At 27.3% G+C, this 25,634-nt stretch overlaps 2 protein-coding genes across 2 annotated transcripts in view; both read left to right on the top strand.

Annotated features, from left to right (window-relative positions):
* The first annotated feature begins 628 nt into the window (after positions 1-628).
* LOC135930305 (metacaspase-2-like) lies at positions 629-2,638 on the top strand. Its single transcript, XM_065467086.1, has 3 exons — positions 629-1,443; positions 1,478-2,074; positions 2,245-2,638. The coding sequence occupies exons 1-3, from the start codon at positions 629-631 to the stop codon at positions 2,636-2,638; spliced, it is 1,806 nt and encodes a 601-aa protein (XP_065323158.1).
* A 1,518-nt stretch (positions 2,639-4,156) lies between these two features.
* LOC135930304 (squalene synthase-like) overlaps positions 4,157-25,634 on the top strand; it is a 40,583-nt gene continuing 19,105 nt past the window's right edge. Inside the window, exons 1-4 of the mRNA XM_065467085.1 lie at positions 4,157-4,426; positions 12,955-13,052; positions 13,094-13,277; positions 13,325-13,453. Coding sequence (XP_065323157.1) covers positions 4,157-4,426; positions 12,955-13,052; positions 13,094-13,277; positions 13,325-13,453 — 681 coding nt within the window. The remainder of the gene's footprint in view (positions 4,427-12,954; positions 13,053-13,093; positions 13,278-13,324; positions 13,454-25,634) is intronic.

Genomic DNA, 25,634 nt, shown 5'->3' with positions numbered 1-25,634 from the left:
TTTTCTTTAAAAATATATCTTTATGATCTTTAATTCCTTTAGGATCCCCGATTTTTTTATCCCCATTCCTATTCCTGATTGAACTTATTTCTTTATTAATCCGCCTAACTTTATCACTACGTTTATATGCTAATATTACAAGAGGACACATTCTTATACATTTATGTATAAGAATATTCTCCATAAAACCTTTTATAATATTAATCCCTAGAGTTCTATTAAATCTATTAGAATTAATAGTATCCTTTATTCAAGCATACGTGTATATATCTCTTATTTCATTATATATTAGAGAATCTTCTAATTCCTAAATGTTATGTTCATCATTTTTTTTATTTATTTTTTTTTTCTCGAAATTATCAATATTATTTTTGATTATCGATTTTTGGAATTTATCAATATTTTTCATGGAATTTATTTTTTCTCGGAATTATAAATATTATTTTTGATTATCGATTTTTCAGGAAATTATTATGATGTAAAAAAAAAAGAATTTGAAAATAAAAATATAAGAGATAATAGAAATCGGAAAATATTATAATGGCGACTATGTATACGGAAGAACCCGCGCGGAAATATATATAAAAAAAAAGAGAGAAAATTTAAATTTGATATAAAATTGTTTAAAATGCAAGCAGCAATTCCTGTTAAAGAAAACAATGACTCATTTATGACTTTTCGAATAAAATTAGAAGCCTACTTTACACTAAATGATATATCGGACAACGAGAAAAAGAGAGCAGCATTGATATCGGCATTATCAACCTATGACTTAAATAAGGTTATTTTAAAATACGCTCCGAAGCCAATTAATAAAATAAAATACGACGATATGCTAGATTCGCTAATAGACAACGATAAAAAAATTGCACCATTGGAAAGTTTTCAATTTTATAAACGTACCCAAAGGGACGGGGAAACCAATTTAGAATTTCTAAATTCACTAAAATCTTTGGCACTTAAATGCAATTTCAAAGAAAAATATGAAGAGAACTTAAAAATGCAAATAATTAATGGTTTAGAAAGCAAAGATATCACGACAAAGTTATTACTCGAAGAAGATATGGGTATAGAGGAAATTGAAAAACTCCTTCGAACCATGGACTTGATAGACGAAAAGGAAAAAACAAAAGATATATTTTATTGTCAAGCCGGAAAGGAACAAGAGGAAGACAAAATAGAAAATAAGGAAATAAACTATATACAAGACAATAAAAGGTATAATAGTAATAATAATAATAACAGAGTTCAGGAACGCTACAGTGACAATTATCCCCACCAAACGAGATTCGATAACAGATTTACTAGATATAATAATTATGACAACTCGAGTTATGGAAGATATAATAACGTTAATCCGCGGTACAAATATGATAATGATAACAAATATAATAATAATGACAACAAATATAATAACAATGATAACTACCGATATAAAAATTGGTACGACAACAATAATTATTATCATAAAAATAAGTATATATTCTTACGATAAGACAAGGGGAAATTACAACACCAACAATAATAACTTTAAATACAACGACAATCAATATTACAGTCAGACAAAAAAAACTTGCTTCAAATGCGGTAGCGGTAAACATCTGATTAAATATTGCGATCAAAGAGACAAAGAGGAAGATATATCGTATATATACTCGATGGATATCAAATCTTGTAAAGAAAAATTCAAAATCAATTTAAATATAGAAGGTAAGAAAACAAACATGATCCTAGATACAGGAGCATCAGTATCAATCATTTCATTAAAGACATGGAATAAAATCAACTCCAATAAAACAATTCATGATTCGGACACAAAATTAAAGACGTACGAAGGTAACGAAATCGCCATCATAGGCAGCGTGGACGTAAAAGTTCAAATAAAAGAAACCATAAAATATCTACCCTTAATAATAGTGAAAGCTGATGGACCCTCATTGGTAGGTATAAACTGGATAAAGGAATTCAGAGAATTGGTATGGAAAGAATCAATATTAGCAGGAACAGAAAACACATACGATAATAATAACAAAATATATTATGTGGAACAAGAATTAAAAGCCCTAACGGAGAGGTGCGTAACAATATTCGATAAAAAATAAGGGAAATTGAACAATATGGAAGTCCATTTGAGTATAAAAGACGACGCGATCCCAAAATTCTGCGCCCCCAGGAAAATCGCGTATGCCTTAGAAGAAAAGGTGGATGAGGAATTAACTAAATGGATTAATGATGACATAATAGAACCCATATCTCGGAATGGGCCAGTCCTCTGGTCCCGATAGTGAAGCCCAATGGGAATATTAGGTTGTGCATAGATTACAAAATAACTATAAATCCATGGATGACACCGGACATATACCCTATCCCCAGAATACAAGAAATATTCAACAAATTAAGAAAAGGGGAAAAGTTTTCAACCATTGATTTTTCAAATGCTTACCATCAAATAGTAATAGATTCTGATTCGAGGAAGTATTTAGCTATTAACACCCACAAAGGTTTATTCCAATTTAAAAGAATGCCATTCGGAATAACCCCGGCGTCAGCAATATTTCAAAGGACCATGGACCTAATTTTCGGGAAAATGACGGGGGTAGCATACTACATTGACGATCTAATAATTACCGGTTCTTAGGATGAAGAGCATCTAAAAAATCTAGAGGAAATATTCCAACGAATGTCAGAGTTCGGTCTCAAAGTGAATTTCGAAAAGAGCAAATTTCTTAAAGAAAAAGTAAAATACCTAGGACATGTCATATCCAGCAAAGGTCTTATGCCCTCAGACGAAAAACTAGAAGCGATAAAATATGCTCCAATTCCTGAGTCAGTCAACGAATTGCAGTCACTATTAGGACTTATGAATTACTATCATCGATTTATAAAAAATTTTTCAACAATCGCGGCACCCCTTTATGACTTATTAAAGAAAGGCAACAATTTCCAATGGACGGAAGAATGCGGATCCAGTGTTGAAATCTTAAAGAGATGTTTGACTAATCCTCCAATAATCGTTCATTTTGATCCAGGTAAAGATATCCAACTCACTACGGATGCGTCTATGAAAGGCGTAGGAGCCGTATTGTCTCATATCGAGAAAGACGGATCCGAGAATCCCATAGGTTTTGCTTCACGGACACTATCTGCGGCAGAAAAAAACTACTCAACTATCGAAAGAGAGGCATTAGCACTTGTATTTGGAGTAAAGAAATTTTATGAATATTTAGTGGGTCAAACTTTTACAATATGGACCGATCACAAACCTCTTATATATATATTTGGTAACAAAAGTTCGGCAAATATAACGTCACCACGATTGCTCAAATGGTCTCTAATATTAGGAGGGTACAATTGCGAAATAAAGTATAAAGCTGGCAAGGAAAACAAAGTGGCAGACGGACTTTCAAGATGCCCAATGGAAAACAAAACCAAAGACCATAATGAAGAAGTATATTTTATAAACGAACATCCAATATCGATAGACGAAATTCGGGAAAAACTTAAAAACGACGACATGTTAAAAAAGGTAAAGGAGAGTATAAAAACACAATTCAAGTCAAAAGATGACGGTGTACTAAGACAATACGAAATGTGCAAAAACAATTTATGGGAAAAGGACGGATGTTTATACAAAGAAAACAGAATAATAATTCCAACAGAATTGCGAAAAAAAATACTAAACGAATTACATAATGGTCATCAAGGAATCGTCAGAATGAAAAGTTTAGCCAGACAATATGTATGGTGGCCCGGAATCGACCATGAAATAGAAGAACTATGTCGTCAATGCGAATCATGTAACACATGGGCAAACAATCCTCCAAAAATGCAAGATCATCATTGGGAGAAACCGACAAGACCTTGGCAAAGAGTTCACATAGATTTCGCAGGACCGTTCAAAAACACAATGTGGCTCATATTGGTAGACACCTTTACCAAATGGGTGGAGGTAAAAGGAATGACCACCACCACATCTGAAAGAACGATGGAGATACTAGGCGAAATATTTACTAGATGAGGATATCCAGAATCCTTGGTATCGGACAACGGTCCACAGTTCACCAGCTATCGATTTAAAGAATATTGCTTGAAACACCGAATAAACCATGTGCTGACACCTCCATACTATCCGAGCTCCAACGGAGAAGCAGAACGCATGGTACGAACGGTTAAAACAGCTATGGAAAAAAATACAACCCCAAACAAGTACGAAGGATTAAACGAATTCTTATTAGCTTATAGGAACACGCAACATGCAGCGACGGGACAGACACCAGCAAAACTGATGTTGGGACGAAATGTTCGAAATCATCTGGAGATGATTAAAGAGACCAGCCAAGAAAGCCGATCAAACGATACACAAACGGAACAGAGAGGTCAATTTAGGATAGGACAACCGGTGTGGGCCAAAATGTACAACGACAAGGTAAAATGGATAAAAGGAACAATAGTGGCTCGTGCTGGGAGGTGCATATACGTTGTGGATACCTCCAAGGGCCGATGAAGAAGACACCAAGATCAAATGCGGAAGAGAACAGACATTCTCTAAGAGGAGAGATGTAATGTTCATCATTTTTTTTATTTTTTTTTTCTCGAAATTATCAATATTATTTTTGATTATCGATTTTTGGAATATATCAATATTTTTCATGGAATTTATTTTTTCTCGGAATTATAAATATTATTTTTGATTATCGATTTTTCAGGAAATTATTATGATGTAAAAAAAAAAGAATTTGAAAAAAAAATATAATAAAAATATAAGAGATAATAGAAATCGGAAAATATTATACTAAATATATTACCTAATGATAAAAAATCCTTTGTATTATTAATCCATCATTTTGACAATTATTAGGCTCACTTTCAGCGCTAGGAGCAATAGCAGCTTTATTGGGCGTAATATGAAAAACTTCTAATAATATTATTTTTATTCTTTTTGCAGTTGTTACTATAATAATAACTTTTTACATGTGAGGAAGGGACTTACAACGTGAATCCTCTATATCAGGGGAGATATTATCAACGATCTCTAAAAGTTTAGGGTTTTCTTTTATTCTATTCATTGTCTCAGAGATTATATTCTTTGTCTCTTTTTTTTGGGCCTACTTTCACTTTAGCTTTGCCCTGATTCGGAGATTGGTAATAACTGGCCTCCTATAGGAGTAATACCTATTCCCTTTTTAGAAACCCCACTGTTAAACACTATTATTTTATTAATAAGAGGAATTTCAATCACTTGAGTTCATCACTCATTTTTTGCAGTGAAAAAATCCAGCTCAGTGTTGTACCTCACTGCCCTCACTGTAATTTTAGGGTTATACTTTACATACCTTCAAGTTGAAGAGTACTTTCAATCACCTTTTTCAATTAATGACTCTTGCTTTGGAAGAATTTTTTTCGTGGCAACAGTATTTCATGGGTTTCACATCATTGTTGGATCCCTTTTTCTTCTATCTGTAACCCCTCGAATCATAATGGGGTTAATCTCCATACTAAACATGCTTCATTTTGAAATGGCAGCCTGATACTGACATTTTATTGACGTGGTATGACTATTTTTATACCTGTGTCTATACTGATGAGGGGATTAACCTGACCACTACCCGCCCCCCTCGTATAAAGTTTTATACACTTTACTATTTTAGTATAATTAAGTACATCTAATTTCCAATTAGAAAGAAATTAAAATAGTAGACTACAATGTTTCATTCTACTATTTTAATTTCTTTATCCTTACTAATCTCTTACCTTCTGTTCAATCTATATAAAATTTTATTTACACCTACTAAATTAAAAATTAATTCCTTTAGATCATCATTTGATGCGGGATTGACACTTTTGGGATATCCCGAATACCTTACTCCTTAAAAATTATATATTTTACAATTTTATTTATTATTTTTGATCTTGAAATTGCTATTATCGTCTTATTACCACTAATGAAATCTTTTAATGAGATCAATTTTTCAGTTTTAATACTTTTAGTATTAACTGTAGGTATTACTATGGAGTGAATCTATAACAATATTAATTGATACAAGTAAACATCTTATTAAACTGAAGTATACTATAATACCTTGCATGTATTGTTTTAGAAAAATTTCTAATACTCCAAAATTCTAAGATCTAAGATTTCGACTCACTCTATTACAGACAACATTTAATGTGTCCTTAGTTTTAGGTAATTTAAAATCAGAATACTTAATTGTTACTTAAGACGTGATGACTCTCCCTAAAAGAATAATATTAGAATAATTATCCTATAAATTGCTAATTTATATCTATAGAAAATTTTCTATATTATTCTATTCAATGATATACACCGCACATAATTAGATTAATCACAGGACTAATCATAATTAAAATTTTAATAAGCTTCCCTTTAGTCATTAAAATACTTCTATTTATAGAAATATTATCAATTATAGGTAATTTAATAGTCTTTAATAACTATATAGGAACTTCTTTATCTATTATTTTTCTTTTATTTATTTTAATTATAATAATTATCGAGGCATCTATATCTCTTACTATACTTATTAACTTATCAAAAAGTTCCACTTTTTCATAGTGTCTTCATCCTTCCTAAAATATATTATAGGAAGGATGAAGACACTATAAATGATAGTATCCCTCCTCTTAATAACCCCATTTATTGGGTTTCTGTCACACTTACCTATTTTAACAATAATTTCCTTGTCAAACATAAACTTATGGTCCAACACGATAATAAATTTAGATTCACTAAATATTTTATTTACTTTAATATTTATTAGTATTTCTATCGTAGTTATCATTTTCATTATATCCTTAGAATTTGAAATGTTTAAACTTTTAATTATAAAAATTATTCTAGGTATAACTATAGTTATACTTCTAGTATCTCTTATTAATAAAATTCTTTGGTTTTATATTTTTTTTGAGACATCCCTAGTTCCGATCATGATGATAATTTGAGGTTGAGGTTCAGGGACAATAGTCCTTATCATTTTAGCATTTTTAGTAAAATTACCTATTTACATTTTTCATCTCTGGCTCCCTAAGGCTCATGTAGAAGCGTCGGCATCAGGATCCATATTACTAGAGCCGAATACTCTTAATTTTATTAGGGACCCTGCTAGTAATATGGATCCTGATGTCGACGCTTCTATGGGGGATAATTATATCTAGAATCGTGATATCATTTAGCAACGATGGAAAAATTATAATTGCTTACTCTAGTGTATCTCATATAACTTTTCTTGCCATTAGAATACTTCTAATATCCTTTATTTCATTAGAAGGGTCTATCTCAATGAGTGTATCCCATGGATTTATTAGACCTTCTATATTCCTTGTTTTTTATTTAATATATAATAAAATATCTACTCGGAATATAATTTCAGTTAAATCTCAAATAAATATAAAATCTTTATATGCCACATTAATCCTATTTATAATTTTAATATTTAACATTGGGTGCCCGCCCTCCTTTAATCTATTCCCAGAAATTATTATTATTTATAATTTAATAAAAAAAATTTATATATTTATATATCCTATTATCCTTAATACAATTATCTTAATTTTAATTTCAAGTTTTATTTTTACTCGTATTTCTATAGGGGTAAAAAGGGCGGACGTGTCTTCATCCTTCCTACAGGGATCTTTTACACCCCTTTTTATTTTTTTATTTATATCCTTAATCATATGGCAGGGGGTTGACTATATTATTTGTAATTTAAATTTAAACTGTGACTTTAATAGAGATATTTATATAAATATAAACTCACAATAAATAAAAAAATAAAAAGGGGTGTATTCAAGAATAAATTGTTGGTTTGTATAGTTATAATATTAATCTTTATAACTATACAAACCAACATTATAACTAGACTGTCAACAAAATTATCGTATAATTTAATTATACTTAAAAATATAAGATTTGAATTTGATTTTTTATTTGACCCTTTCTCTGTGTCCTTTATTTTTATTCTTACATTAATCTCATTAAATGTATTAGTATATAGATTTTATTACATACTAGAAGATGTAAATAAACTTTTTTATTATATAATATTTAATCTATTTATTGTCTCTATAATTTTTATAGTAATCACTCCCAGAATAGTTATTCTTATTTTGGGGTGGGATGGTTTAGGTCTTACCTCTTTTCTTTTAATTATATTTTACCAAAATCATTCTTCAATAATAAAAGCCACCATGACCCTAAGAATCAATCGAATTGGGGATGTAATAATTATTTTATCTATATTTTTCTTGAGACCCAATAATATTGACATAATCTCAAATATTAATATATCTACTGCCTAAACCCCTATTCTTATTTTAGCATTTAACACAACACTACTGGCAGCTTTTATTAAATCTGCGCAACTACCCTGAAGAGGCTGGCAGCTAGCAGCCATGGCTGCGCCAACCCCTATTTCCTCATTAGTTCACTCCAGAACCCTAGTGTGTGCAGAAGTAATCCTTACGTTACGGGTTCTGGAGTGAACTAATGAGGAAATAGGGGTTGGCGCAGCCATATGGCTGCTAGCAGCCAGCCTCTTCATTAGTTCACTCTCAGCTTGAAAAGAAAAAGATATTAAAAAAATTATTGCTCTTAGAACTATAAATCAAATAAGTCTTCTATTTTCTTGCTGTAAATAAACTTTTTTATCTATGCTTAACTCATTTAATGTCTCATGCCATTTTTAAAAGTAATTTATTTATAAGAGAAGGAAGAGTATTTTCTTCTAATATAAATTCTCTAGAAACTCGAATGAATTCTATTAATTCTAGTAAATTAACTTCACAATCTTCCTCTGATCATTGATAGCTTTTCCTTGCTCTATAGGATTTTTCTCTAGTCATTTTCTTATATGAACAATAATTTTTTTATCTGTATTTTTAACAGTTGAATACTCTTTTCGAATTTTAAAATCTATAAATTTTGAGGAAAGTAGACCCCTCTCAAAATTTATAGACACTCATTATAACTGGAATTTGTCGATCCCTTTAATACTTTTAGGAGTAGGAAAAATTATTATATTTAATCTTATTAACATTTTTTCTTCTTCTTGGGAAATATTTATATGAAACCCAATATCCAACTATTTTGTTCTTTTTGCTCCTATGATTTCAGGATTTCTATCTGCAATATTTGTCGAGGGAGACATCCTGAAATCCTTGACAAATATTGCAGATAGAAATCCTATGAGGTTGGGAAATAGGGATTTCAGGATTTCTATCTTATTTGTCATCGTATTAATACTGACAATAACTTGAAATTTACTGTAATAGATTATTTGGTTATAGCTTATATCACTTAAAGCATAACTTTGAAGCAGCTAAGAATTTTTATCCAAAATGTTAATAAGATTTAATTTTTAATAAATTATTATAGGTTTTGAAGACCTACGGTTTAAATTTTAACCTAAAATTTTTTTTACTAATATAATACTAGTAAAAAATATGATAAAATTAAAAGGATTATTCTAACCTTTCTATCGTATACCCCCCTTACCTTTTTATTAAAGATTTTAGGTATTAAATTTAGTATTAAATAAATAGATCAAACTATAATCATGCGATAATAGTAGTAATATCCCACCCCTGATAATAATAAAAGTATTACTACTATTATCGCATGATTATTAATAAGACTAATAATCCCCACTAACTTCATTAAAAAAATATTAGATGGTGGAAATCCTGACACAGAAAACAACAAAATTATTAGTAGACTAACCCCTGTTACTTTATACATTAACAAATAATTAGCTTTTGCATTAACTACCCTTAAAACTATTATTTTTAAATTTTTTACTCTAAAAATTAGAGAGATGTACATTCCTCTAAATAATAAAAAATAAAATACTCCTCTTCTTACCAGTAGAACTATTCATACTGACATCCCAATTGAAGAGTACACTATTATCATTATAAAACTTCTCATATAAATTGGCGCCAGTAATCTGATTAGTGCTCTTAACCCTAGACAAACCATAATTGGTTTGTCTCAAGATCAAAAATAAGAGGCTGGAAGTTCTTTGTACCAGATAGTGCAATAATAAACAGGAATTAACTTTTGCAATGTAGACATTGGTACAAAGAACTGCCAGCCTCTTATTTTTGATCTTGAGACAAACCAATTATGTATGGGTGCCAATCCTGCTTTCATTAGGCACCCATAGATAATTGGTTTGTCTCAAGATCAAAAATAAGAGGCTGGCAGTTCTTTGTACCAGATAGTACAATAATAAACCAACATAGAATTCCACCCCCTCTCCCAAAATAACAAAAAATAAAAATAATACTAAATTTAATGCTAACCCCTGCCAAAAATAAATAAATGAGCTAGATCTAAATATTCACAAAATACTTCCTAATCATATTATTCGTAATATAGCTATTAAAATTTATAAGGGATTTTATAATCATATATCAGGTATGAACCCATAAGCTTTTAATCTTTAGCTTACCTTATTAATAAAATTTTTAAATTTTTATTAATTTAAACACTGCACAATTTTTAATAGTGATTTTAATTAAGAATTTGAATCTTAATATCCTCAATAATTATACCCTATAAAATTATAATAAGTAAATTTGATAACTCAAGCTGTAAACTTGAGTGAGACTTATACTATACTATTTAATAAAAGATTAGATATTATAAATATTTAATAAGTTGAGTTTGTAACTCAAAGATACTTTTCAAAAGTTTTAATCAAATTTTTTAAAGGAAGATAAAATGAATCTTATCTCAAACCCCCAAAGTTTGTATTTTTTAAACTACCTTTAATATATTAAATTTACTAAAACAGCTGTATCTACTCTCAGAAGAACTAAGAGTACCCCTAACCCTAAAGGGTGTGATATATATCTTAATATTAGGATTAATATACCAACTAGAGGTATTGCGACAATAATATATAAAAACTTAATTAATTTCTTTTATCAAATCATATCACTCTGGTAATCATTTTATAGTTACAAAATATTTCATTTCTAATATGGCATCCCTGCCTTGTAAATAACTTAAGGCTTCAATACATTTGCATAATTTCTTCGAAAGTTTTTAGTGTTTTTCTTTTATCAATTTATCTAGCATAATAAATTCTGATATAAGTTAATATAGTGAGTGTCATGGCTATGACTGCAAATTAACCAGCATCTATTATTTGTGTGGCTATGTAATTTAAAATTATTATTACAGCTGCTGAGAGCATATGATTGCATATTTTATAAGCAATAATTTTCAACTGTGTAGTTGTTTATATATCATTAAAAATGGAAGATAATCTTTTAATATCTCACAATTTTATTCTCAATTACTTATCTAGCTTCCTTCATGTCATTTAAGTGGAAGCTCTAACCACCATATAGTTTTATGATTCGGATTGGTCGTTTATATTCTCTTCTCAAAGAATTGTTAATTTGGTTAGGCCTCTAAATTTTTCCTTATTAGTCCATTCTATAAAACATTGTCTAAAAATGGTAACAGAGGGTTATATTAGTTTCTTGATCTTTTGTCAATGTAAGTCGCTAATTTTATAATATGTAGTTTTTAAAAACCATTATCAATTGAGGCATATGTATGAATTAATTAACCATTTTTATCACTTATAATTCTTTAGACGCAAATTTTTTTTATATCAGCTATCGAAAATATTTATATTGTAAAGATTTTGTATTAAAAAATAATATTTTTAGAAAGGTCTTATATTGTTTTAATAATTTATATGCCATTTTGTATGCATAATATGACAAAATATGAAATTCAGAAAAATTAATAAGAGTTAGCAAATTTTTAAAAAGTATAATATAATAATATAAACCCAACCGAAGGCCGGGCAGCGGGCCGAAGGCCCCGCCTCCCATAAAATTTTTTTTAGTTGAGCCCCCCTGAGATTGTAAAGGCTAGTGAAGCCCCTGAGATAAGATAAAATGGGAAGATAAAAGGCTATAGAGCCATAAAAAATTTAATAGTAAATTTTTAAACTTGTGTTCTGGTGAAGATAAAAGTATTCTACAGTATAGCGAGCTGGGTAATTGTTTTTTTTTATCTCCTACATCAGTGTTTTGCGGACGAAGCTTCCAAGAGTTGTTGAAATTAATAAAGGAACAAATTTTAGCTGTTTAACCAATATGTCTACATAGATACATTCCCAATTAAAAGTGATAACATTTAATAATTAAATGAAATTATGATTAAACCAACTGGCTTTTAATATTTCAAGCTTACATATTTGAGATAATTCATACAATTTATTTATACAACCATAACATTATATCTAGATCCAGATATCACATCGTAATAGATGCTATCGGTGTTAGGTAGTTGCCATCATCCAATATTTAATCATAAATATATATAATAATTATAACCATATAAATTGACTAATGTAATAATTCATAATGTATAATTAGTATACAACAATATATTCCTATATTACATTAATATTGTCAGTCGCAAGTGAGAATAATTAACGTTATTTTATAAAATGTATTCGATAAAAGGGAGTTAGTTATATTTTAACGTTTTTTATTCATCTTTATAATGATATGGGTTACATTATGATTTTTGTTATTATATATAAATTAATATTTATCAAGAATTCCAAATTTTTTTTTATTGTGATGGAATATTTTTTTCTTTTTGTATGGATATAAAATACAATGAAAATTATTACATACATATATTCCCTTTTTTCAATACTAATAATGTCTATATTGTTATATTTTTGATTGACACCATTCAAAAAAAATTCCTAAATCGGGGATTTTTTTGCAGCATAATATCTAAATTTTTTAAAAGCTAAATTTATAAACATGTATTATATCACAAAGAAAATAGATCTATTATATGAATATGTTAAATTTAAATCTTTGATGAGAAATTTAACTACTAAATATATTAAAGCAAGATACCATAATTATTAGCTTATATGTATATTATATTAGGATAATTTCTCTCTCACAGCACAAAATTGTCATGAGTTTTTAATCCTATCTAGTCGAAGTTTTGCAATTGTGATACTCTCATTAAATCCTGATCTTAGGTTTAAATTATTTTTCACTATAATAAACACTTGTGAAACAGTCATGCAGTATGTGTTTACTATCTAGTCTTACGAGCTCTTGATACCATTGAAGATGATCTTACTATTCCTTTGGATAAAAAATTGCCTTTACTCGAAGAATTTTATAATAATCTATATGACACTAGTTGGAGGTATTTAGAAAGTCAAGATAAAGATAAAATAGTGTTAGAAGAGTTTCCGAATGTAAGATTTATAATAATTACAATTATATTAATTTAAATATTTCTAAGATTTCTACAGAATTTACAAAATTACCACAAGAAATTAGATATGTTATCCAAGACATTTGCAAACAAATGGGTAATGGAATGGTAGAATTTCTACAAAAAGAGATAAAAACAATTGAAGAATGGGAAAAAGTATTTATAATTTTGAACTATATACATTAAAATATGAATTTGGATAAAGAATATAATGTAAAATAAAACATGGCAAATGTTATCAATTAATTAGTGACAAGAAATTTAGCATTTACTAAACCATGAGTGATCTTAAAAATTATTTACGCCTAGCCCAGCCAAAATTCTAAAAAAAAGCACCAAGTCTGGTGGTTGTAGGGGCTCTTACGAATTGTTATATAATAATGTCACTAGTTAGAATATTTTAATATTATATGTATTCTAAAAAAATAAATCAGAGATCCTAACCATAATAAATGTTCAGACCTTGTTTGGTTCATAAAAAATAATAATGGTTTTTGTTTGAAACTTTAAAAACCAGTTAAAACTTTTTGTCAATACAAACTAGGCATATTCAAAATCAAATATTCATATCTAATAATTCATATTAAATAGTAAATTATGGATTTTGTTCAAATGTTAAAGTGTCTATGAATCAAATATTCAATGAATATTAAAATGTTTTTTATAAGATTTAATTGTCCTATTGATATGACAGATGGTGTGATTAACTAAGTATATATATATATTAGAGGTCTGCAAGTGGCACAATTTTCAGGCCTAATTCAGTTAAAATTGAGTTTTAGCCCTGTCTGGCCAAATTTATACCTTGACCAGTTCTAATTTTTTTACTAAAGTTTTGGCCCCATCTTTTTAAAATACAGGCCCTCTCTGGCCCAGTTTATTAAATACAAGGCCAATTTAAAATATATAAACTACTATTCATAATATTGAGTATGGGGAGTGTTTAAATTATATACTTTATGGATTATTACTTCTAACAAATATGTGATGATCAATAAGCCTAATAAATTAAGGCCTAATTAAATACATAAACTACTATTTATAATATTGGGGAGTGGTTAAGTTAAAAACCTTTTGGATCGTTCCATGTCAAATGAGCAAAAAAAATGAGATTGATAATCAAAGAAAGGTCAATGTAACTAAGAAATAGCCAAAATTGTAGCCTCCTAACATTTATATTTTTGAAGATATTAGGGTTCAAAGTGGCAAAAATGACGTATTTTTACCATTATCTGCCTTCATTCAATTAAGCATATTTTAATAATTGTAAATAACAAATTTAAAATCAAAATTACATAAAGATCTTACTTTTAGATAAAAAAAAAATCCAATTTCCGGCCATTTTATTTAAAATATATAAGGACTAAAAAGGTTAATGATGCTTGGTACCTTAAGGTACCATTTATCAAATTTGAATTTTGTTCATTTTTCATTTGGATAGGCACTACCAAATATATTTATTATATATATTTGAAAAATCGTGATTTTTGGAAAGCCTCTATGGCCTAGTAGGCAGCTTGGTTTACTTATCCCATGCTCCCGGGTTCGAATCCTGTAAATGATCATGTTTTTTTTCTTATTCTAACTTGGTGGTTCCATCCTTGGGGGGATAATATATAGGAGGCCGGACTCGACCACGTGATTCCGTATTAATATATTAAATAATAAGGATCTTATTACATTTTAATAAATTTTGGTCGGTATTTAGCAAATTAGGTTGATATTTAGAATATTTCCATACATTCACTTGGTAATAAGCATCATTAACCGACTAAAAACGAGTTTTTGGAAATAGTACTGTTATAATAATTAGAATATTATTATTTGTATTTGTATTAAATGGTGGTTTATATACATTTGAATAGTTACGGAAAATAGCCTTTTTTATATAGAATGTTAAATATTAAAATTTGAATATGAATAAAAAGAGATATGATGTAAATTTTAATAGTATATAAATATAGCGATAAAAAGATGTAATATCAAGAAGAAAAAATATTTATAAATTTTTATTTTGCTTTTTAATTTTTGTTATGATTTATTTAACCCTTTCGCGCCTAGCGAGAGCATTTGTCATCAAAATTTTTAATTTTTATATTTAAAAAACTAATGGATGCTACTTAGACACATGAATTTACAAAACAATATTATTTCGTATTTTATAGTTCTGTAAAGTAACGTCAAAAAAGTAACGTCGTTACTAACTCCGTTACTTGTTTGAAAAAGGAACGCCATTCGTTACCTTTATCTAAAGGTAACGAGTAACGGTAACGCGTTTCTTTTTTTGAGTAACGGTAACGCAAAACGTTACTTTACTCGTTACTTTATATTTTTTCTTAAAAATATCAATAAAAAGAAAAACATATTTTATTGTATTATAAAATTACTTTTATTTATTTTTTAATTCTTAATATTAATAATTTAAGCCGAGTTTTAATTCATATCAACCACTTCCAACATTTTTTTTTAAATTCTCGTTAAATTATCAGTCGAAATTAATATTCAATCAAAATTCAAAGTAAATATAATGATATTATTAATTAATTTATAATTTATTTTAAAAGAATATTATGTCCATAGTACTTACTTCTTCAGATGAAGAAGATTTAGCCCTTCCCTGGCCCCAATTTGAATTATATTTTAAACCAATTAAGAAAATTAATGGTACCAAGTCTACACTTTTTAAATGTAAATTATGTCCCAACGCAAATATTTCAACTTCATTGTCAAGTAGCTCAAACATATAAAAACTTAATCATAAAATTATTTTAAAAAAATTTATTATAGATTTTATAGCATCTTATTATTTAACCATGTATTTATTTTAATGATTGTACACAATAAAATAAATTTGAAATGTATAAATATACAGATTATTATATTAAAAATTTATTATACATAAATATTTTTTAAAAAATAAGATTACAATAAAATTTAAGTATTCTTGTTACTCTTAATGGTATTAAAAAATATATATTAAAACAAATGAGTATATTATCAAAATAGAAATAACTTTTTTGCAAATGCAATACCTTTATAAAAATGACTAAGAATTTATTATAATTAAGTTTTGCATATAAAAATTTTAATAAAAAGAACATATTATAATCATATTGTAATTTTATTAAAATGCTAGAAATTATTTAAAATCCCTCAAGTAAAAAAAAAATATAATATATTTATTAAAAATTTATTAGAGTATATGAACAAGGAGAGGAATCGGATGGTGAAATAGTTTTACTGCCATTATTTGATATCAAAATATTAATGATAGTATTGTATACTTACCTAAGCATCATTCCTGTTCAGCACACACTTTAAATCTTATGTATTGACACTGAAAAGGCACTCAACGATGTCCATTATAAAACCATTTAAAAAAACATTTCCTTGTAAACTTTTGTGGAATAAACATGGGCAATCTTCTAACTGTGCAGCCATTTTTAAGGAAAATATGGGAAGATATTTGTTTAAACCTGTTATAACAAGATGGAATTCTTTCTATAACTCTGTAGAATTAATAGTCTTATTAAGGTGAATTACCAAAAATTTGATGAATCTTGCGACATCTGGATTACAGAGATTTTCAGATAACTACAAGTCGTTCATAGAAAAATATTGTATTTCCATTTATAAAGCCACTATAATATTTGCAAAAAATTAAGAAAGTGAGTAATTTTATTATAACAATTTTTTTAATAATTTTTAGATGACCTCAATATATATTATACCAGAGGGAGATAAATTTAAACAATATATTACAAAACCGCATAAATGGGGAATTAAAATTTTCGCTTTATGTGGATCATTTGGAATGCTATATGATTTCGAAATATATTAAAATCCACAAATATTAAAAAACTTTTATGGGAATTAGCGAAGATATCGTTATACGGCTATTAGAAACTGTTCCCCCACTTAAAAAATCATCAAATTTACATGGATAGCTTTTTTTTCATATAATTTAGCAGCTGCTCAAATTTATTTATAAAAATTATTATAGAAGTCATTCAAGAATAATTTAAGTTTCATCTTAAAGATATTGTGTTTATCATGTCGAGGACCCTTAGATCTAATCGATTATCGAAATGCCATCTGGTTGATGATAAAATCTTAAGGGAAAAGGGAAGAGGGTCCCATGATTATAAAGTGGATTCTAATAATATTATAATTTGCAAATGGTTTGATAACAACGGTTATCACCATATCATCATTTATGGGTATACATCTCATATCACGAACGAGAAGATGGTCAGTGTCTGATAAATCTTTTATCAATGTCAAAATTCCGGCCATAATTCAAGACTATAACGGTGGTATGGGTGGAGTGGATCTCCATGATATGTTAATTGAACTCTACAGAACTGACATAAAATGGAAGCGTTTTTACATGCGAATTTTCTTTCATTTATTAGATTCCTGTGTAGTGAATTCATGGTTGCTCTATAGACGCCACATGAAACAGAAAAATAGTAAACATGTATTCCTTTTAGTATTTAAACTCAGATAGCTAAAGGATTGATGATGGTTGGAAAGGAAAATGATAGAAAAGAAGGTAGACCTACGTTGAAGATTGAAAAAAAGAGGAAGTTGAATAGTTTTTACACAATCCCAGATATCAGATTAGATAAAGCAGGGCATTGGCCATCAGCGGCTAGTAGACACAGATGCAACTACTGCAAAAATGGTTATTCAAGATTTGAATGTATAAAATTTAAAATATCTTTATGTTTAAATAAAAATCGCAATTATTTTATTTCTTATTCAAAATAAATTGGATTACATATGAATATCCCAAAGATGACAATTGGTGGTAACATTTTATAATTATATATATAAATTTTTTAAAATAAAAAACGTTGGAAATGTGTTATTCGTGTCTTGTTTAACTCAGTTTTAGAAGAAGAAAAATTTTTTAATTATTTAATAAAGTTATTAGTAGTTAATTTAATTATTCTATGTTATTTGTATGCTCTAAATTCTCATATCAAACAAATACAACCTTCAATTTTTAAAAAAAAATTTAGTAGACATTACTTAACTCTTCATTTATATTTTTAAAAAATATAGGACTGGGACGGAGCCATCTTCTTTCTCAAAATCGATAAAAATGTTTAGAAAAGTGTATATTCCCGAAAGGGAGCGTTTTTATAAAGAATTATATGTTTAAGTTTTTAATGGTTTTTCATGAATTATTTGAATAATTTAAAGGATTATTCATTCTGTAAATGAAAATAACAAAAAATGGGGCTTTCATTCAATTAGAAATTATCTATCGATAAAAGAAATTCAATTTATTACATTATTTATAATTTATTATATATTTGCCCATATAACATATATATTTAATGAATATTAATAAAATATGTTCAACCAAGTTGAGTTCTTGAATATATGAAATCTTGACGCCAAAAATAATATTAAAATTTTCGCTACTCAAATTTTTAAAATAATTTGATATTTTTAAAATATTACAAATACTAATTTATTATTATTATAAAATTATATACAAAAATAAAAGTATTATCATTTAAAATAACCCAAAACAATATAAATATTGGATTATTTTCTAAAATCAGCATAGCCTTACTTGTAAATAAAAATAACAATAAATGAGTGTTTCAATCAATAAAACTGGATTTCTTTTTATTCTTTGAAACAATATTGATATTGGTATAATTTTTTTTAAAAATGATAAAACACTTTTATATAATTGTTTTAATTTAAAACAACTATATAAAAATATGTAAAAATATATAAAATTACTAAATAAAAATATATATTATTAGTATCGAAGGCTCTAAAAAGAGCTTAATTTAATAATGAAAATGCACCTAAAAAGCAAGTATAATTGTGTTTAAAAATTTCCAATTGAAGTTTTTGTTTAAGAAAAAGGGATTCGCGATTTTCGTTTGTTATGCTAAAAAAATTTTGTGATAAAATTTAAAAAAAAATATATGTAGACTGTGAAAAATTGCCGTTAGTTGAAATGACTATTGGCTGAAATATAAAGTTATTTAATTTTGGATATTTATTAATTTTTTTATTTTCCCCACTAGTAAGAGGGTTTGTATTAATTGATGCAGGAAAGGATATACGCAGGTTGCATCCCAAATAAGGGATTTGTCGTTGGACCAGGGGGTGCAGGTTAAGCCGTCGGGTCTGAGGTCGTCTTGTAATGAGAGGTTGGTAGGTTTAAGGATGTTGGGTATTTTAGCCTTATTAAAAGCGTTATGTATGATTTTATTAATTGCTTATGCCGGCGATGGCTTCTTTGGCTGCGGATGCAGTTTAGACCGTGTCTGGGGTTAGGTTGAATGGGTAGGCTGCTTTGGGCAAGAGTGTGAATGTGTAAGCGAGCATCCAAGTCTAAAGTGATTAATCATTCAATGGCACATGCTCTTTATATTAATTCATTTTTAAATTAATTTCTTGGTATTTTAAAAAACTATTATAAATTCTAATTATTCTTATAATATCAAAGGTAAAAAAAATTATTAGTAGGAATGTACCGATATCGCGTCGATTTTTTTATTTTTTTCGATATAATTAATTTTTTGATATTTAAGAAAATATATTTATTGAGTTAAGAATATTCTTATATAATTGAAGTGATAAATAATTTATAAAAAACTAAATGAATAATAATTAGGTTATAAAGATATTTATGGTTTTAAAACTAAATCAATAATTTTTTCAAAAATTAACAAGTTACATTGATCATGATAGTAGATGGGATACTATTTCTACATCAAAATAAAATTTTTGGAACAAAAAAAAGATTATATACCAAGTTTTTACTATATATTTATATATAATTTTATTTTACATATATGAATATAATTGAATAAATAGCCCTAATACTAGGTTAATTAAAATTATAAAATTACTTATTTTAAGTTAAATTAATATAAAATATATAATATGTATAGCGAGCAATATCAGATTAGTAATATCGTGGCCGATATCAATATAATATCTGCAATATCGTATCGGATTAACTTCCTAAAGGTGGTATCGGTACACCTGTAATTATTAGATATTCGAATAAGTCATATTTTTATAAATTAATTTTTTTTATCATATAGAATTTCAAAAATCATTTGAAAACTAGATGCTATAACTCTTTTAAAATACTGAAACATAATAATGTAACTACAAATCTTAGACATGTACTATCTTGGATGTCACTTCACTCAGATGATAAGATATTAGATAAATATCGAAGAAAACTCGGAACAGCTCATAAGTCAAATGACGCATTTATAGACCCTGATATTCATCATACCGAAGAGAACCCGGCTATTGAGAAAGTCCAGATGGGTGTAAAAACTTTATATATATTTCTTCCTGCTTTGATTTTTCCCTAAAACAAAGGTTAACCACCAATTAGAATCATAAACACACGTTATATATCCTAATATTTCTCCAAAAATTATACTTTCATCATTATATGATAAATATTCTATAGTGCTTTCTATTGAATTAGAATACATTTTATTTTTAAATTGAAGTAGACATGTTGGAATCACGTTGTGAATTTTTTGTGTTCCAGGTATAGGTCTTATTTTTGAAAATCTTTCCCTGAGTAATAGTTCTTCGTAATCATAATTTTTTTGGGCCATATATTCAAAATATATGCCATAACATACAAACAATGGCTATCCGTAGTGAGAACCACTCCTGAAACAATAACCAAGCCCAAGCCAGTAGATGAATTTATCAATGCCTTTTTTGAAAATATGGAATCTTTATTACCCCATTCTTTTATTTCAACGCAACAATCGTTGTGTCAAAGCAATCTAAAATTGAACTTAGACGAAGGCCAATATTTAATTTTATGTGATTTTTCAGAAAAATATAGCTTTATACTTCAGGACATTGGAATAGGGCTCAATCGCCTGTTCAAACCTTTTGTTATATATATAAAGATAATTTTGTCAATATTTGTTGTTTTTTCGATGGATCCGCTGCACAGTATAAAAATCGTAAAAATTTTATTAATATTTGCCATCATGAGATGCATGGGGTAGAGGCGAAATGACATTTTTCTGCTACAGCATACGGGAAAAGTGTTTGTGATGGGATTGATGGCACTGTATGATTAGCCGCTAGAGCTAGTTTACAAAGGCATTACTCAAAGCAAATAACTACATCATATGAATTGTACGAGTTCGCTGAAGAAAATATTAATGGCATATATTTTGAATATATGACCCAAAAAAATTATGATTACGAAGAACTATAACTCAGGGAAAGATTTTCAAAAACTAGACCTATACCTGGAACACAGAAAATTCATGCCCTGATTCTAACAGGTCTACATCAATTTTAAAGTAAAATGTATTCTAATTCAATAGAAAGCACTATAGAATATTTATCATATAATGATGAAAGTATAATTTTTGGATAAATATCAGGATAAACGTGTGTTTATGATTCTAATTGGTCGTTAGTTTGTTTTAGGGAAAAATCAAAAGCATGAAGAAATATATATAAAGTTTCTACATACATCCGGACTTTCTAATTCCTTTACATTTTCAAATATAGACGACACTCTTTACTTGCCAAAATGTCATATATTAACATTAGTTTCACCGTTAATACTGGCCATAGTTATACATTGTCGTCACAAGAAAGTAAATGCGCTACATAAAAATTAGAATCTTTTAAAAGTAAGTTATATATTAGATTTTTAAATTTATATTATATCAATTAATTTTAATATTTAAGGGCGCCTTATATGAAATGTACAAGATTCTGATTCATATATTCAAGAACTATAAACTTGGTTGAATATATTTTATTAATATTCATTAAATATATGTTTTATGGGCAAAGAATTTATAATAAATTATAAATAAAGTAATAAATTGCATTTCTTTCGTCGATAGACAATTTCTATAATTGAATGAAAGCGCCATACATTGTTATTTTCACTTACAAGATGAATAATCCTTTAAATTTATCAAATAGTTCAAGAAAAACATTAAAAACAGGTGGGTCTATTTATCGCTCGGCTAGGAAATATCGCTCGGCTAACCACACTATAAATCATTTTATTACTAAATATCGCTCGGCTAGGAAATATCGCTCGGCTAACCACACAATAAATCATTTATTACTAAATATCGCTCGGCTGGAAAATGTTGCTGGTGGGTCTATTTATCGCTCGGCTGAAAATATCTCTCAGCTAGGAAATATCGCTCGGCTAACCACACTATAAATCATTTTATTACTAAATATCGCTCGGCTAGGAAATATCGCTCGGCTAACCACATAATAAATCATTTATTACTAAATATCGCTCGGCTAACCACACAATAAATCATTTATTACTAAATATCGCTCGGTTGGAAAATGTTGCTCGGCTAACCTCATAATAAATCATTTATAAATATCGCTCGGCTGAGAAATATATCTCGGCTATAAATAATCCTCTATTTATATATTATATTTACTATCATATTGTGAGCTTTCATTTTCTTTATATTAATTGAGTATTATTAATTTTTATATATAAAATAAGTGTTTGGAGGTATAAAAAAATTTCTATTAGATATTTAAGCATCAATACTTTTATAAAATTAAATTTAACCATAATCCTTATTTTTTATAAAAGTTATAAAAATAATATTCTATCCGCTAGATGGCGTCAATATTATTAATTTTTTCTAAATAAAAATAATGAATGGATTTAATATATTTTTTTTTAAATATCTAAATACTACCAAGTTAGCCTCCTAAATCAACACCCCCACTTAGTAACTTGACCCAATACGTCATGTACGCAACCTTCTTCCACTGTACTAAGTTTGAGAATGTTCCTCCCTATCAAAAGTGAAATAGTAAGTATAATCACATTCTGTTTCAGATATTATAGCTTCAATACATTTATAAAATAAAATTTACTCATTTTTTTACATTCATGATAGTAAAAAAAAATATTTTTCTATCCTCTAGATAAAAATTTTTTTATCATTCAAATTTAGAAAACAAAAATTTTGGACTGGTCTATTTTAACTTATTCTACCAAGATGCACTAGAATGTCTAACGGTGTTTTTTATTGTATTCTTTTCTATATTTTAGTAAATTAATTAGTAGTCTTTTTTAAATCCATTGATCAGAGTAATTCGAGTAATTCTTTTTATTGATGCATAATTATAATTCATAATTTCACGATATATATATATATAAATAATAATAATGCTGTTATAATAAAAGTGATTATTTATATAAAATATAATTTATTCGGCATCGGCGAAGAGAGGATTAAAATATATATTTAAGATAAAATAATTATATATATTGACGAAATAAATAATATTCGTTATTCTAGAAATATAAGAAAGGGGCAGGCGAAGGTCGGGACAAGTTCACTTCACTATATTATAAACCTAATTATGTATATTGATGAAATATATCTGTTACTTTAATGGGCGAAGGGCATGCGAAAATCAGGAAAAAATAAGGAATTAAAATTTATAATAAATATTTTCATAATTGCGAAATTTAAAAAATATTAAGTAGTGAGTTCATAAATGCATTCTAAATATATTAATGAAGTGAAATAATAAAATAAATTAACGATAAGAAATAAAGCATTAAAAATATAAATGTAGGACCCCTAAGCGAGTAAACCCGATTCGAGAAATATTCCAATAAGAAAAATTGTAAATGCTATTATGTCTAAAAAATTACATAACATAATTTTTATTTTAATGGATGGCCATAATAAAAAATTTACGTGATTTATGCAACTATTGTAAAAATGAATTAAAATTTTTCGCCATATATAATATATTAACTAAAAACCCCTTTAAAATAATTAAACCCCAAAATTAAAGATATTACAATGATCTTAAGAGAATGAATTTGAAAGATAAATCTCAGAGAGTGAGAAGAATATTTATTAAATAATTATTATCCTAATTTCTAATACCCGAATCAGTAGATTGTTATGATACTTAATAATTATATGAAGATAAAACGTTATCATTGTACAACTAAAAGCTAGAACATTAATTCCCTTAGATAAATATAATTTAGTTGATATTATTTTTTCGAGTCCTTTCTGCTTTAATTCTACGTCGCTGATGTGGTTTTTTTGAGCCTTTTGGTTTTAAAACAGATATAGTTTTATCTAATGAATGTAATTTATCTTTGTTTTTACTATTAAGTAAATCATTTAATGTATCATGACAATCTATCGATTCGGGAATTAAATAGTTATGATACTCATTATTTAAAAAATATTCTCCTGTTCCTGAGAAGGATCTTTTAAATTCTTTTTCTTGTAACATTGTTATATCTTTAATTTTTTCGATTAATTCTTTTAAAGGACGTTGTTTCCAGTTTATATATGATTTTAAAACGTGATTCATAGATTCACAGTTGTTATTTGTCCATAAACAATTTATTATTTTATTTTTTAGGGGAATGTAAACATGTTCATAAATTACTTTTTGAAATTTATTTTTTATATATGGCAAAAATATATTTATGATTATTACAATAATTATATAAATCATTTAATTTTTCATTATATATATTTGGTCGTTCCGAGAAAATACAAGCCCATTAAAAGAAAAAATATCCTGTATAATTTTTTTAGACATAACAGCATTTACACCTTGTTTTTCCGACAAATATTTTCTTATATTGTCTTTTAAATGACGCGTGCATATTAAATGAGTATTAAATTTAAATATTTCCCGAATCGGTTTTACTATAGCCTTTTCTTGGTCACTACCAAATATGATATTTTTAATATTAATTTTATTTTTTAAAAATACAGAATGTAAATGGGAAAAAAAAGTATGATATGTGGTCATATCAGAATCCCCATGCAAATATATTGGTCCTAAAAATATTGGGGATTCGTCTGTTTTATATCTCTTAACTGCTATATGTTTAAATACTATAGCAGTAAGGTATAGATCACCCAAATTAAATGTTTTATCAACACCTAATATACAGAAGTTAGCTTGGTTTGACAAAAACTTTATATTTAATAATAAAATGAGTATAGCAAATTATCGATGGTGTTTTGTCTTTGATATGAATGATTGATTGGATAAATGGCGAAATATGTAAATCATTAGTAATGTGTAAAATATTATCCGCGAAATTTAGAGGTACTTTTGTATCTTTTTTAAGCTTATAATTTAAGTTATAAATTTGTTTTAAATTTTTTGGTTTAATAGGGTCTTTTTGAAATATATAATTATTATAAATATTGCGACATGTTTGATTGTCCTTTTTTTGATTTTTAATATTCGATAATAACTGATTTGATGTCCGTACATAAGGATTTACAATCTTTTTGGAATTCCC

This window comes from Gordionus sp. m RMFG-2023, chromosome 5 (assembly GCF_954871325.1).
Source record: "Gordionus sp. m RMFG-2023 chromosome 5, tfGorSpeb1-WG-v2, whole genome shotgun sequence".
NCBI classification, from domain to species: Eukaryota; Metazoa; Nematomorpha; class Gordioida; order Chordodea; family Parachordodidae; genus Gordionus; species Gordionus sp. m RMFG-2023.
This window is presented reverse-complemented; position numbering and strand designations above follow the sequence as displayed.